At 43.6% G+C, this 14362-nt stretch overlaps 3 protein-coding genes across 3 annotated transcripts; 1 reads left to right on the plus strand and 2 right to left on the minus strand.

The window, feature by feature from the left end:
* Positions 1–282: 282 nt before the first annotated feature.
* Positions 283–7686, minus strand: Bfra_004040 (putative polyketide synthase protein; the record flags this gene model as incomplete). The annotated part of the gene is made up of 9 exons (XM_037334446.1): positions 283–1098; positions 1154–1462; positions 1514–1676; positions 1725–2419; positions 2469–6325; positions 6375–6498; positions 6547–7069; positions 7123–7591; positions 7650–7686. 9 exons carry the CDS (start codon positions 7684–7686, stop codon positions 283–285), a joined length of 6993 nt encoding a protein of 2330 aa, XP_037192980.1.
* Positions 7687–8199: 513 nt separating this feature from the next.
* Positions 8200–9294, minus strand: Bfra_004041 (putative polyketide synthase protein; the record flags this gene model as incomplete). Its single annotated transcript, XM_037334447.1, has 4 exons — positions 8200–8352; positions 8475–8661; positions 8727–8991; positions 9042–9294. 4 exons carry the CDS (start codon positions 9292–9294, stop codon positions 8200–8202), a joined length of 858 nt encoding a protein of 285 aa, XP_037192981.1.
* Positions 9295–9632: 338 nt separating this feature from the next.
* Bfra_004042 (putative trichothecene 3-o-acetyltransferase protein) lies at positions 9633–12527 on the plus strand (the record flags this gene model as incomplete). The annotated part of the gene is made up of 2 exons (XM_037334448.1): positions 9633–11071; positions 11840–12527. The coding sequence occupies 2 exons, from the start codon at positions 9633–9635 to the stop codon at positions 12525–12527; spliced, it is 2127 nt and encodes a 708-aa protein (XP_037192982.1).
* Positions 12528–14362: the final 1835 nt, after the last annotated feature.

Raw genomic sequence — 14362 nt, forward strand, 5'->3', positions numbered from 1 at the left:
CTACTCTACAACTAGACCAATGTGATATGCTGGAATAGAAAGATAGTATCATGCTTTCATTACTTAGTTTTGGAAAATCAAAGAGCCTTACTTTCAGGTTCATCTATATTTGTTGGCCTAATTCAACACACTAAATACACCACAGACTCATTTAAATGAATTGAATATCTACGAAATTGAATGCAAAATGAGTTGGGCCAACAAGATAAACTATATAACATCAACCAAATACTAAACCAATAAGAATTTCAATCAATATCTGAGCCGCGTTTACTTCCTCTATCACCCCTTTCTTATATCATAAATCCTCTTTGCCAATGAATCCGCCGTCAAATTTAAACTCATGAACTCCGATGCTGCAATATCAGCCCCCAGAGTCTTATAACACCACGTTCTTAAGCTCGTTCCAATCATACTGTCCATACCAAACCTCACTACTTCAGTTCCGGGATCAATATCTTCAACAGCCACATTGAATGTCTGGGAAAATTTCTCTGTTATCATCTCCAAGATATCGGGTAACAAAAGTCTGCGTTTATTTTGCCCAGGACCACTTTCGTTTCCTGACTTCTTGGCCAGAACCGCGTTAAAAACAGGTCCAATGCGTGGCTGTCTCCAAAATGGTATACTATCAATGTCGAGATTTGTACTCAATTGGAGGGGCTCGACGCCGGTTACAATGAAGTTGTTGGCGAGTGGATCCAAGTTCCAGGATGATGAGGGGGCTTTCATCATGGCAGTATCGATGAGATCAATGACACCAGCTTCGTTGATGGTATGAACTCCTGTTCTAGCTAGACCATCCTCGATTCTCTCATTTTGACTCACAAATCCAACTTCGGTGACGACGGTAAGTGAGATTGTGGTTGCTGGTAGACCTTTACTTTGACGGTATCTCGCAAAGAATTCGAGGAAAGAATTTCCTGCGCAATAATTACTTTGTGTTGGGAAACCAGATAAAGCAGATGATGATCCGAGCATGACGAAGAAGTCTAGAGAGTGGCTTGCAACGGCATTGTGAAGATTCCAAGTTCCTGTGACTTTAGGACGAACGGCGTATTCCCAGCTATTAAGGTCATGGCTTGTAAAAAGTCGATCCTGTTTCATAATTTTAGTGTTTCACTCATAAAATCCCACATTTCAGTCAACTTACATCTAAAGCCATTACACCTTGCACAACACCGAATATCGGACCGGCAGCCAAGTCAACTGCCTTTTGGACGTCAGAAATCCTAGTGACATCCCCTTTCACTACATCCACAGTGATTCCATCATTTCTAAAATCTTTGATCATGGATGCGGCTTCAGGTCGGTCTTCACCAGAGCGACCAAGGAAAATCAGGTGACGGGCGCCCTTTTCAACCATGTGACGAGCCAAACATCGACCAAGGCCCCCAAGACACCCAACAAGTAGGTATGAACCATTTGACTTGAAAGCAATCGACTTCTTCTTCTTCGCAAACTGTGATGCGTCTGATTAGCACCATTTTGGATATACCGCGAAATAACTTACATTAATCTTCTCAGTGTCAAAGCTGACAACAACCCTTCCAATTCTACTGTTTTTGCCAAATTCTTCAAAAGCCTGGCCAATTGCAGAAGCAGGGAAGACCGATAGATTTGGAAGGATTTGAATCTTACAATCTCGATAGTATTGCATAATTTCACCCAAGATCCTGTTGATGTCAGTGTTAATAGATCCTGTCGTGAATGTAGCAACTTACTGAGAAACAAGATCCGGCTTGTGTTCGAAAACGAGAACCAAGTCCATGGCAATAAAAGAAGCGCCTCTCTTGAAAGGACTCATGTCCAATATACCTTGATCTAGGATATCGGTCTGTCCGAGCTCAATATGACGGCCGTGGTGTCCTATACAGTTCCAGGTAGCTCTCAACTGTTCACGAACAAGCGAGTTCAGTGATACATCAACTCCACGGCCACCTGTGGTCTGCATAATCTCAGCTGCAAAGCTTGCGTCCTTTGATGATAAGATATGATCATCTCGGAGACCATATTCTTGCATTAAGAATTTCTTCTTTTCTGGAGTTCCAACAGTGGCAAAAATCTCAGCACCAATCATTTTTGCGATCTGAATTGCCGCCAGTCCAACACCTCCAGTAGCAGAGTTGATAAGTACCGATTCTCCCGGTTGAAGCTTGGCAAGATATATCAATCCATATATAGCTGTTAAGAATGGCATCATAATGCTTGACATCTGATCGAATTTCTCCTCTGGTTGAAGTTTCTGGAGGAACCTAGAGTCATATCTTTCGATGTTACGGAAGTTTCCAAAGCCAGCCCAGCTTACTCGATCGCCAATGGCAACATTTGTGACCCCAGAACCGATGCTTCTGACTACACCAGAACCCTCAAGACCCAGTATTTCCGAATTATAAGTTCCTTGTAGCGTTGCGAAATCCTGTAGTAGTTTAGCTTTGAGAAACCAGAAAAGTCTCGGAGTCTTTTACCTTCATGTTCAAACCGACTGCTTTCACATCTACCTCGACCTCTCCAGGTTTAAGTGAAGCTTCCCACTCATCATCCTTAAAGTGTATCGTGTCAAAAATACCGACGCGCTCGATGCCCAACCTGACACATTTTTCTGGCTCATACGGGATCATTCTTGGCTCTGTTTCAACCCCAGCAACAAATTGTTGATCCAGTAGAGGGTCTTGAGAAAGTCTGCTGATATAGAAAATATCATTTTTGACCATATACTCTTTATCATCATCTCCACTGTCAGCTGCATCCAGAATGGTTGTTATGTTGGAGATAGTCTTTATAGGATCTCGGTGATCCAGGTCCAAAGTTTTGAAAGTAAGAGTTGGATGCTCTGTCTGAAGACAGCGGCCTAGTCCAATAACTATTCCGGCATTAGGATCGCCTCCCTCTAGAAGACTGCCATGAGTAACCCATAGCATATTTGTCGCTTCACTTGCAATTGACTGTATTGTTGCTAGCTCTTGACTCGTCAAGGATTCATGGAATAGACTAGACTCGGACTCCACAATAAAAACGTAGGTTGCTTTTGTATGGGCGTGGGATTTGAAGTCTTGTAGAGACATTGATGTGATTGACCTTCCACTCTTTGACAATCCAGAGTATATATGAGAGTCGAATACTGTTGGAGAAGTTCTTGTGACAAGTACAACCTCTCCTGCTGGCAGGACAGAACTGGTCCTTTGATGGGGACTGATTAGCAAAGACTCTTGATCTTCAAGAATTGTATAGAGTCCAGCCGATTGAAGATCTGTTTTGATTGTATTGCCATCCTTGAAATCTGAATTATAAAGCAGCATGTTTCCATCTGGTGTTAATAGACCTTTGAGTTTGGTCAAATCAATCTCGTCGCTAGAAAATTGAGGCACAATGACCATATCAAAGAAAGTCTCTAGGACATCGTCTAGAACCAACTTCTGCACTACAACACCGGGGAAAGCTTCATACTTGCTTTTTATGGGCTCTATATCAACGTCGCCGAGAGTCATAATAGTATAAGTCTTGTACCGACGAAGCGATGAACCACTTTCAAGAACTTTGTGAAGATTGTCGGAAATCATTGATTCTGTATTTAAAATCTCACAAATGTTGAATCCAGGACGTTTGTGGACAATAAGATCGAGAAGAGAATTATCAGTCAAGTTGGAGATCATCTTATCGACATCTGGCTTCCATACAGTGCGAAGGTATGGGTGACGATCTACCGTTCCAAGGTCATCAAGGGCTTCCGAGTATTGAGTACATGATAGTTCTTCAATCTCAAACAGTGGCTTGCCTTCAGGTGAGTAAAGCTGACACCACCCGTTCATGGCACGTAGACTGAAAAACTCTGCGTGTGCAAGGACCTTGCCTTTCCCATGGGTCAATTGAGTGATGTGATCATCATCGCCCCAGGACCATAAGGAGACATTAGTCATTGACGTTGGAACAAATGATCTTTTTAAGCCGGATAAGGAGCCTTTGTGTGCTCCAATCAGTGCAACTTGAATGCAGGTGTCCATCGCTGCGGGGTGTACGATATATGCGGAATCATGCTCAGAGACACCTTCAGGACAGAGCTCAGTGTCCGCAACGGCTTCTTCCAGAGCTGGATTGGTACGGATATTACTTAACCCATTGAAAGCTGGTCCGTAATTCAGCGAAACCTTTTGGAAACCACGGTACCAAGTTCGAGCAGCCTTTGGTTCTTGTAATTTACTTTCATCGAATCTTGGGACCATGGCAACAGCCTTCTTCTTTGTGACAGTTCCAACACAATGATTTGTCCAATTGCCAGCTTGAATAGACGATATTGTGAACTCCGCAATCGTTTTGGACGTAATCGAAGCAGTTATAGTGGCGAACTTCATTGTGGTAACAATCTCCACTTGGGATCCAGAAGGTGGGATGTTTAATGCAGATGTGATGCTAATGTTAGGAAAGAAATATCGGAACGCCCCATTGACCGTCAGCTTGTCGTGGAAAAATTGACGTGCAGCCTCGGTTGCAATGGCTAGATAGCCAGTTCCAGGCAGCACAGGTTGCGGTCCTAGTTTATGTTCCTCTAACCACGGGAAATTCTTAGAGTCAAGCATATTCCTCCATTGTCTTTGTTCCACTGAAGACCCTGGAAGAATGGCACCCAGTAGGTCGTGGTATTTGAATTCCCGTAAGCGATGTTCTTCACTTGGTCTATTTTTGTTTCTTATCTCACCGGCAGAGTAGTTCCATGAGAACCTAGGAAGATCAACAATCGGCAAGCCAGTTTTTGTAATTATGGCGTCGCCCTCTCGTTTTTCAATGGCGTTGACGCGCTCGATATTCACCGGAAACCCTCTCATAGTAAGAGTTCCAGCAAGGTCCAGAAGACGAGTCACAGAGCTCTGTCCACGTACTAAGGTGGAAGCATAGTCCAAGTCTTTGGGTGTTATCCCCAGGTTATCTCTAATCTGCCTCAAAGGACCGGCAAGAGCAGAGTGAGGGCCAATTTCGACAAATTGTGAAATTCCAAGATCTGCTGCCAATGCAGCTTCGACCGCTTCAGTGAATCGTACTGGAGATTCCAAATTCTTACGCCAATAGCTAGGTCCTGGTTTGAAATTGGATGGCATTTGTTGAGCGGTTACGGAGGAGAAAAATACTGGGTTCTGCCCTTCAGCTTGATTGGTGGTTTGAGATGCGCCGAATCTAGAAAGTGCTTCTGACAAGCGACTTTCGTAGTCATTGCCAATATTCAGCATGTGATGTGAGTGATAAGCTCTACCACCAGTCTTTAGCTCACGAACGAATACCCTGTCGGATTCTAACTTCTTCTGGACTATGGTAGCAGGCTCAATATCACCACTCAATGTAACACTGTTAGGTGAGTTATAGCATGCAATACGCAGTCCGTCGGTAAGATAAGGTTGTATTTCTTCAGGGCCGGCGCCAACAGCCAACATAGTACCTTTCACTTTGAGAGTACCAACCCCTCGTCCTCGGTAAAATGCGGAGATGATAGCTTCCTCAGCTGTTATGAGGTGTGCGGCATATGAAGATGCAATTTCACCAGACGAATGACCGATACATGCAACTGGCGTTACATTCCAAAGTCGAAGAAGCTCAACAAGAGCTATTTGAACGGCTGTGCAAACAGGCTGTGAAATCTCGACATCGTTAATCTTACTGGTTACTGCGGGCTCCATCAGGATATCCTCAATATTCCAATCGGGAGAATCATCCCCTAGAGACTGCAGTGAACGGTCGAGCTTCCTTATAGTGTCGATATATGATGGGAATGTCAACATGAGTTCTCGACCCATCTGTGCATTCTGAGCTCCTTGTCCTGTAAAGATGAAACCAATGTTTCCACCCTTTCCCCTCTTTCCGAACGTAATCTCATGTTCCAAAAGATCCTCCTCCACATCTTCTTCTCGTGCTACCGTGTATGCGCAATTAAAGAAATTCGATCTCCGACAGCCAAGAGTGTATGCAAGGTCCAGTATGTTATAATCTTCTGCCACGTCACGACACCTTTCAATGTTACTTTTCAACGTAGAGATATCATGAGCAGAAAAGATAAGAAGAAATTCTGAACGGGATACAGCTCGCGCTTGCGAGGCAGAATTCGTGCCCACCATTTCGACTGACTCGGAATCTTCACTGCCAGCTTCCAGATCCCTCTCATCCTGGCCCCGTCGGGTGTACGTTAATTTTCCAGGTAGGATCGAGTCGGCGGCTTCGACGATTGCATGGGCATTAGCTCCTCCATAACCGAATGAGTTTATACTTGCGCGACAAGTAGAAAAGCCTTTTGGCCAAGGTGTCATTTTCTGAACGACCTCTATCCTCCCACCCTTGAAATCGACTATTGAACAGTCAGTACATGATCTTAGTAGCGGCACTGTACAACTTACTTTTGGGATTCAATTTCTTTATACCGATTGTTGCTGGTATTGTTTGTTTTTCCATAGCTAAGCATACTTTTATTATACTTGCCAAGGCACTAGCTGCTTCGCTATGTCCGACGTTGGTTTTCACCTAGAAGATTAAGTATTATAAATGATATACGCAGACAATGTAACATACCGATCCAACAAGAAGTTTCTGCCTGTCCGTGCCGTTAACGAAAACATTTCCAACTCCCTTAATCTCTATTGGATCTCCAACTTGGGTACCAGTGCCATGCGTCTCAAAATATGAGGTATCTTTTGGGTCCAGACCGGCGAATTCATAGGCCGTACGCATTACAGTCTCATGACCCTTCGCACTTGGCTGAGTGATGCCACTGGTTTTTCCATTCGCATTCGTAGCTGTGCCTCTGATTACACCGCGTATAGGATCATTGTCCCGAATGGCATCAGACAAACGCTTCAGAAAGATTGCACCAACACCTTCAGCACGGCCATATCCATCAGCTGACTCGTCGAAAGTATGACAAGTAGATGTAGCTGATAAAACACCAACTTTATCTGTACTCATCTGGGTTTCTATGGCGAGCATCAGATTTGTACCACCAACTACTGCAGCATCAATTTCTTTCGTCTGTAACGCTCTGCATGCGATATGCAGAGAGTAGAGAGAGGAAGAGCAAGCCGTGTCGATTGTGAGACTAATAGCACACTCTCAGTTGTGCACCTTGAAATGAGTTGACAGGGAGCTTACCTCGGACCACAAAGATCAAAAAGATAACTAACTCGATTGCTAATTATAGTGTAACCAGAACCTAATAAACTATAAGGCCTCGGATTGTTGTGATCTCGATGACCTTGAAGGTAGTAGTCGGAAGTGAAATTTCCAATATAACAGCCTGTATTGGAGCCCGACAATTGGCTCAGCGTGATCCCACCGGACTCAAAAGACTCGTAAACACACTCCAGCAACTTTCTCTGTTGAGGATCCATTGCCTTCGCCTCCTCTTGTACAATACCGAAAAACGCCGGGTCAAATTTCCAAATATCCTCATTAATAAAGTAACCACCTTCTGGAGTTATAGAACCAGGTCGAGCCTTGTTTGCATGAAAACCATCAATGTTCCAGCGCGATAACGGCGGCCTCGAAAGTCCAGAACGTTCCTCGGCAAGCATCTGCCAGAACTCATCTGGAGAATCCGAGTCGCCTGGGAAGCGACATCCTGAACAACGGTTAGCTACTTCATCTCTTTAAAAAAGAAAACACATATGATAACTTACCCATGCCAATGATCGCAACTGGCTCTGGAGAAGACATGGTTATGATAATGTAAGAGTAATGCACGTAAAAAAAAATCAACAAATGAACATAACGATTGATAGAAAGTAGAGAATACTGGAAATCAATTTGTGATAAAATATCTAAATTCGATGAAATCTAACAATCGTGTTGAATAGATGCAGATCTGTGGCAGGAACCATTAGCTCCTTGTGGGGAAGCGTTGTCTCTACATAAAGCTTATTCACCTTTCTTCATGTTTGCTGTTTCGTGTGTCCTTCCAGCGGTGGTGTGGGTCCTCGGTCTCCGTTCTTCCAGGTGCAATGTTACATCGGATTCCGATTGTTCGAGAGCACGTGCAGCTTTGGAGGAAACAAAGCAACTGAACACAAATGGACACGTTTGAATCGAACAAGATATTCAATTCTTGCTTGATTTTTGCAGTCTCATGCAATATTTTTAAACTTAGGATTCTGTCATCTATGGGCAATATAATAAAAATACAAGCATTCGCGTCTGCATATGAATTTTCCTCAACGTTTCCAGCTGCTCTCATGGCATGACTAATTGCCAAGCCTCCTCAAGATTGAAATTCAAAACTGTGCCGACTTCGACGTGAAGAACGTTTATCCTGGTGTTTTGATGATGCCTCTTCATAAAGCCGAGATTACTATGCTGCTGTTCTGCTTGGAATCCAGTAATATGCTAGTCTCTGGTTTGGAATCTAGCAGCTCCAGAGCCCCCCTCAATTTCGTACTCAACTCCGGTAGCTACGAATATTCACGTCAGTCAATCAGAAAACGGAGGCTCTAGTGGTAGCAACTCACATATGAAGGAGTGAAGATGCTAAAATGATCACCATCAACTCGAAGCTCTTCAATTATAAAGTTGTACGGATACCTTTGCCAACCTAAAGCATATTCCTCGCGAAACCAGTCGACCTCTACAACCTCTACAACCTTCTCTGTCGGTACTACCTTGAGTGCCCTTATGAAAACAGCGGGTGGCGGTCGTCTGAAACTCGATCCATCGTTAACTTTTATGTACGTTTAAAAGTGAAAAGAATAAAGAGACTGTACCTTCCGTTTTCCCAAGTTGGCAACTCCCAGACTGAAAGCGCATGGATAATATCATTCACAGCTTGCTGTTGTGCCAATCTACTCTTTGCTGTTTGATCCGGCGCCACTGGGATATGGAACTGAACTGGTGGTGAATTCTTTGGTCGCCAGTCCGGAAAATCAGGAAATGGTGTATCTAACAAGACTATTCCAGCGACACAAAGTTCTGGAATATTCTCCAAGCACTTTGCAACTTGAATTGCTATTGAACCGCCTGCAGACCAACCTGTAGCAAATTTGAGTAATGTTATGTAGGTAAGAAAGTGGGAAACTAACCACCAAGTAGGACTTTGCCTCTGGAGACTTTTCCTCGGATGTATCCAGCATATAATTCGCCCATTCCTTTAATACCACGTTCAAAAGTACCACCGTCATTAAGATGTGGATATGATATTCCCCATACATTGCGGTTTAAGCTTTCGAGGAAGTAATAGGGTAAAACTGTTCCACCACCATCATGAAACAGGAATAATGGAATTGCAGATTTGTGTCGCCGAGGGGCTTTCTGGATTAAAACCGGGTTCTCCATAATTTATAATAGACTATATTTGAAAATACTTTGAATGGGTGATAAGAAAACTCCAGGAACTCTTGATGCTTTCGATTCGGGGACGAAACAAGACAAAATACCAACTAGAAAGAAGATGGGAAATTTTGTTCACCAGTAAGGTGAATATTCGGGTTTAATGACCGGTGGCCGGAAACCCAGACAGGTTGTGGATATCCCGCGGACCTTGAAAAGTGGCTCTCAGTTCATTTACATCACAGAATACAGAGAACACAGCCCCGTCAGAAATTGCACATTTCAAAAGCTCTGTGGTCTTTGATGTTCAATGAGAATCAATTTTCTACCCCTTTTCTCGAAAAATGTCTAGCATCACTCCTCTCAATCAGGCGACGCCTTCCGCGACCGAAACTTTAATAACTGAGTTGACGCCACTAGATCACCTCATGCCTCAAACATATGTGATCAGTTCGAATTGCAGCTGGCCAATCTCTCGCCGCAGTAACGTTGAAGATATTCATAAACACTTGAAGCTAGGTTTGAAGCAGACCATAAAGGAAATCCCTTTTCTTGGCGGGTCTGTCATTCCCACGGGTTCTCCTGGAAAGTTCTGTATCGAAACTTTACCTGAAGATTTAGAAGGAAATCAATTGATTTTTAATGATCTCCGTACCGGAAGTGGAAATTCATGGCCACATTCCTACAAAAGTTTAAGAAAGGCAAGGTTCCCGAGTACTCTCTTCGCAGACGACCGCCTCAGTCCAGTGAAGGGGTATATGACTCAGGAAAGACTACCGGTTATAGCTGCTCAGGCAAACTTCATTGATGGAGGATTGATTCTTCATCTGAGTGTCCTCCATACAGCATGTGATGTACTTGCCTGGAATAACATCCTCTTCATTCTATCGAAGAACGTGAAAGCTTCTTGGCCCACCGAAGCCGAAGTGACCCTTGATGACGACTTGCAGGACTACAAGGTCTTACCTAGCTTTCTTGATAGATCTCCACTCATGCGTGGAAATCTCAACGTTGAGCGAATGGATGTTCGAGAATACAGGCTACAACTTGCCAATTCAAAGCTCGAAGATCCCAGAAATCATCTTATCGACCCTCCCCCAAAGTCAATCACTGAGATGGAAAATGCCCTCTTCTGCATTTCCAACTCAAAATTGGGGGAGCTCAGAGATTCTATTTCAATAGAAGGTTCAGCAGCATCCTGGTTAACAGTGAACGACGCACTGGCTGCATTAATGTGGTGCTGCGTCAACCGTGCTAGGATATCGAACGGGAGTCAAAAACTTTTACGGGGAAATTTATCTGTTGCATATGATGGTCGTACAATTCTTGATCCACCACTGCCCAAGAAATTCATGGGAAATTCCTCTTTGGGATTCCCCATTACCCTTGATATTCATCCAAGGTCCATTTTTGAAGCAGCACTTGCTATCTCCGAGTCACGAAACGATTTCAACGATAAGCATATAAGAGACATTATCGGGTTCTTAGATGGCTTGGACGACATTACAGAGGAACGTGTATCATATGCCAAGACTCTAAATCCCATTTTGGTCATTAGTAACTTGAAAGATATGGGGTTTTATGAGCAGGACTGGGGTGGAAGTTTGGGATTTCAGGATGCTTTGAGGATGGCCAATCCTTTCTTAGACTGCATTCCTAGAGTAGTGCCGATGCCGGCACAGCGGAATGGGAATGTAGATTTGGTTGTTTGGATCGAGAAGTCAGCGGCCAAGCGATTGAGGGAGGATGAAACTTGGAACAAATGGATCACGCCTGTAACCGAGTAAGTAATGGAAGCCAAAAATCGACAATGGATATTTTGAAGGGTTGTGAAAATCGAGAGCATGAGAATTGCTGTGATTCTTCGGCATGTTCGAGTTTACGTTTAGATTTTCACAAAAAAATTTCTCTGCAAATACTGCAGATATTTCAATATTTGCGGGTTGCGATGTAGAAGTGTTGGCTTACAAGCTGGTCGACTTCTCCGGTCGTAAGTGTAACGAGAATCTGCAGGGCACGGAAAACTGAACTTGATAAGATTTAGCATATCTTTGTAGAGCCTCAAAATATAGCTGCATATCACTGCAAAGTCTTGTTCTATCACAATTCCCCGGTTTCACGCAGTTATAGTTGAATCGATATGCATCTTTTTGAGTCCTTGTGTTGGTAATCTATCAGAAACGGTACTATCCCACTCTAGAAGTTAGGACAACACATTGTACAAGAGCATATGCACCAAATGAATGCGATCCAGATAGCTTGTGACTACCATACAGTTTACGGAAAGAAACATCCCACTTGAGTAGTGGCACGAAGATAATACTGAGTGAAACAGAGCGATGAATTGTACGATTGACTCAAAGCTCGGAGTGAAAAACCTTAACTGTATGCAAACCGAGACATAAGAGGATACGTGCGAGTATAACAGCGGTGGCCGATAACATACTGAGAACACCGGCCATAAGATAAAAGCTGAGGTGCACTCGACCTCAAAATCATCTCGAACACCTCACAACTCAATATCTCAAATTTACATAAATCTCACTCTAAGACGTTTGTATTGGATCGAGTATACGATGACAAGCCACAGATCTGAATCGAAAGCAACGGTCAAAGTCCGACCACCTCCATCATTCATCGGGGGATTGCAAGACAAATCATGGACTCCTACTCCAGAGAACTGGCTCTATGGATCGTGGTACATGACCCATACTTCTCAACAATATTATTGGGAGCGCACGAAGAACTTTGTCATTCAATATGCACCCGTCATGAATGGAGTCTGGCCCTGTACAAACCAAGAGCTGGTATCTCTTACTCCCCTCAGCCAGCCAGAACGTATTTACACCGCCTTTGGAATCGACTCCCCCATTGCTGGGCTCGATGATGCTTGGCTGTGCCAATGCACAGGACATCTGAGCCATATATCAGACCACGTTGCATTTCTGGCCTGGGGTGCCGACTCGCAGAATGTGGACTGGGTCGTGCTGTATTCAACTCCACTGCCGGGAGCTACAGTGGGTCTTCCTGCACAAGTTGCGATTATGAGTCGTAAACGTTTCGGTCCGGACGATATGACGGTGGAAGCAATCAAAGAAGGTCTTTGCGCCGCGGGGAATTCAGAGTTAGCCAAGCTGGTGGATAATTTGCGGCCTTTGTTGCAAGAAGATCTCGAAAGTGGACGGCCGACCTGTGAATACCACGTGGTACAAAATGTAGATTCTTTGACTAGATTTTGATATATCTACAACACAGATAACGGAAAAGTGTAAAATAAAATTGCCAACAAGGTCCATTACCCATTCACAGAACATCAAAATGATATTTCGTGGATGTGGTGATGAAGGAGATCTGCGCCACCCCGTGCTCCGCCCCTTCGTCTTGTTCCACTTACATATTGTAGCACTCAAAATAAAGTTTAGGGCTAACTCCGGGAAACCAATATGCCACCTTTACTACTAACAAGACAAGGGGAAACAAAATCCGTAATGTGTAACAATGAAGTAGAGTTTGACTTGAAAATATAAAGTGGAAAACAATCTGCGTGAAAACGGGGGGCTTCCTGTTAAATGCAATGATTACAGCCTGTTTTAAGATCGGGAGGATAATGTTTGCTTGTTTGAGATCAGTTGGGAGGGACCCTCCGATATGCATGTATTTTTGAAGGGAAAAGTCCAAAAACGGAAATCATTCACCCCCTTAACACTCTGGTGTGAAGTTTAAATAAGATGAATCCTCACGCTGTCAGATTGTGTCACAGTTTTTAGAGCTAGATTTCCGAGGACTGATTAAGGTTGTGAACTACCGGTATCTACCGGGAGCGATTGAAATGGCGACACGCTAATTGGGCTTAAACCTTATGGGAAATCACGGAAAACCGAAACACCGATCCATGCACTTACAACAGATAACCACCCCAATTCTTTGAATAACGGTCAGCCTGGCAATGCTTGGCTGTCTGTATCTAATTTCATTCGACATATGTGTAACTGTCAGGATCTGGAATACGCACGAAATACGAGATTAGCGCCTGTTTGACGATCAGATTTCAAGACAACTGAACCATTTTTTTGAATCATGGCGATTGTTTAAGTATCATTTTCGTGAAATGTTATACAGACGAGGATTTTAGGAAACATAATTGTCAAATGGGGTCTTGGTTTCAGATCTGTCTGTCAATCCTTAAATAGAATATGTATGTGACTGCGTCTATAACTGAGGGGCATCACGAAGATACATGAATTAAGTTATGTTATACCGCCTTCGTTAGCCATGCCAGCCAGGATCAGTTTGTTTGGGCAGAATGACTCTCTTGGTGGCAGGAGAAAAGCGGTGTAGTAAACTTTTTACATATACTTTCGTGGAGGCTTTCTTTTAAGGCTACTTGGGCATTTATCACAGGCGAAAACCTTATTGTTTGTAATAAGTGAGTAAGTGACGTGCGCATTATTAATGCAGTCGCGAAATAGTACTTTGTAGATCCAAATACCATTCAAGACCCTTGACTTTACTTGAGGGTTTTGGCCGGCCGTCCGTTGTTGTTCTAGATAGCATACGCGTTGTTTTAAAGACTGAATTGGCGAATCATCCATGTGCGTGTCACCATGCATGCCGGTATGAGCTCGGTAACCCTAAATTCTGGGGAAACATGATTATGCTTGACAGGTATGATTGAAACCACAGATTTACAAGGGGGGCATGCTGCAAGCGAATTACCATACTATGCCCGGGATTTTTATTCAACACGTATTAGTGCCTATATTGGCTGGTAAAGCGTGAATAGGGTGTCCCCTATCTTAACTAACCCTATTCAATTAAACCTAGACTATACGTATCAGGAAATCAGCATCATGCAGGCAATGAGATCTACGGTTCAGTTGGTAGGAAGGCTTTTCCATATCATTTTGCGGACCGTCCACCAGGTTGTAAATGACTACAGTAGATGCGAAAGTTAATCAGATTGACCGTGACGTCCCGCAGGCGTGGACTTTCGGCATGCAAGTGGGTTATGCGGGTGAGCCACTTAAGACATTTGCAAAGAGGAATCAGAAAAGATAACGATAGTCATGATACG

Source organism: Botrytis fragariae (assembly GCF_013461495.1).
Source record: "Botrytis fragariae strain BVB16 chromosome Unknown tig00000050, whole genome shotgun sequence".
NCBI classification, from domain to species: domain Eukaryota; kingdom Fungi; phylum Ascomycota; class Leotiomycetes; order Helotiales; family Sclerotiniaceae; genus Botrytis; species Botrytis fragariae.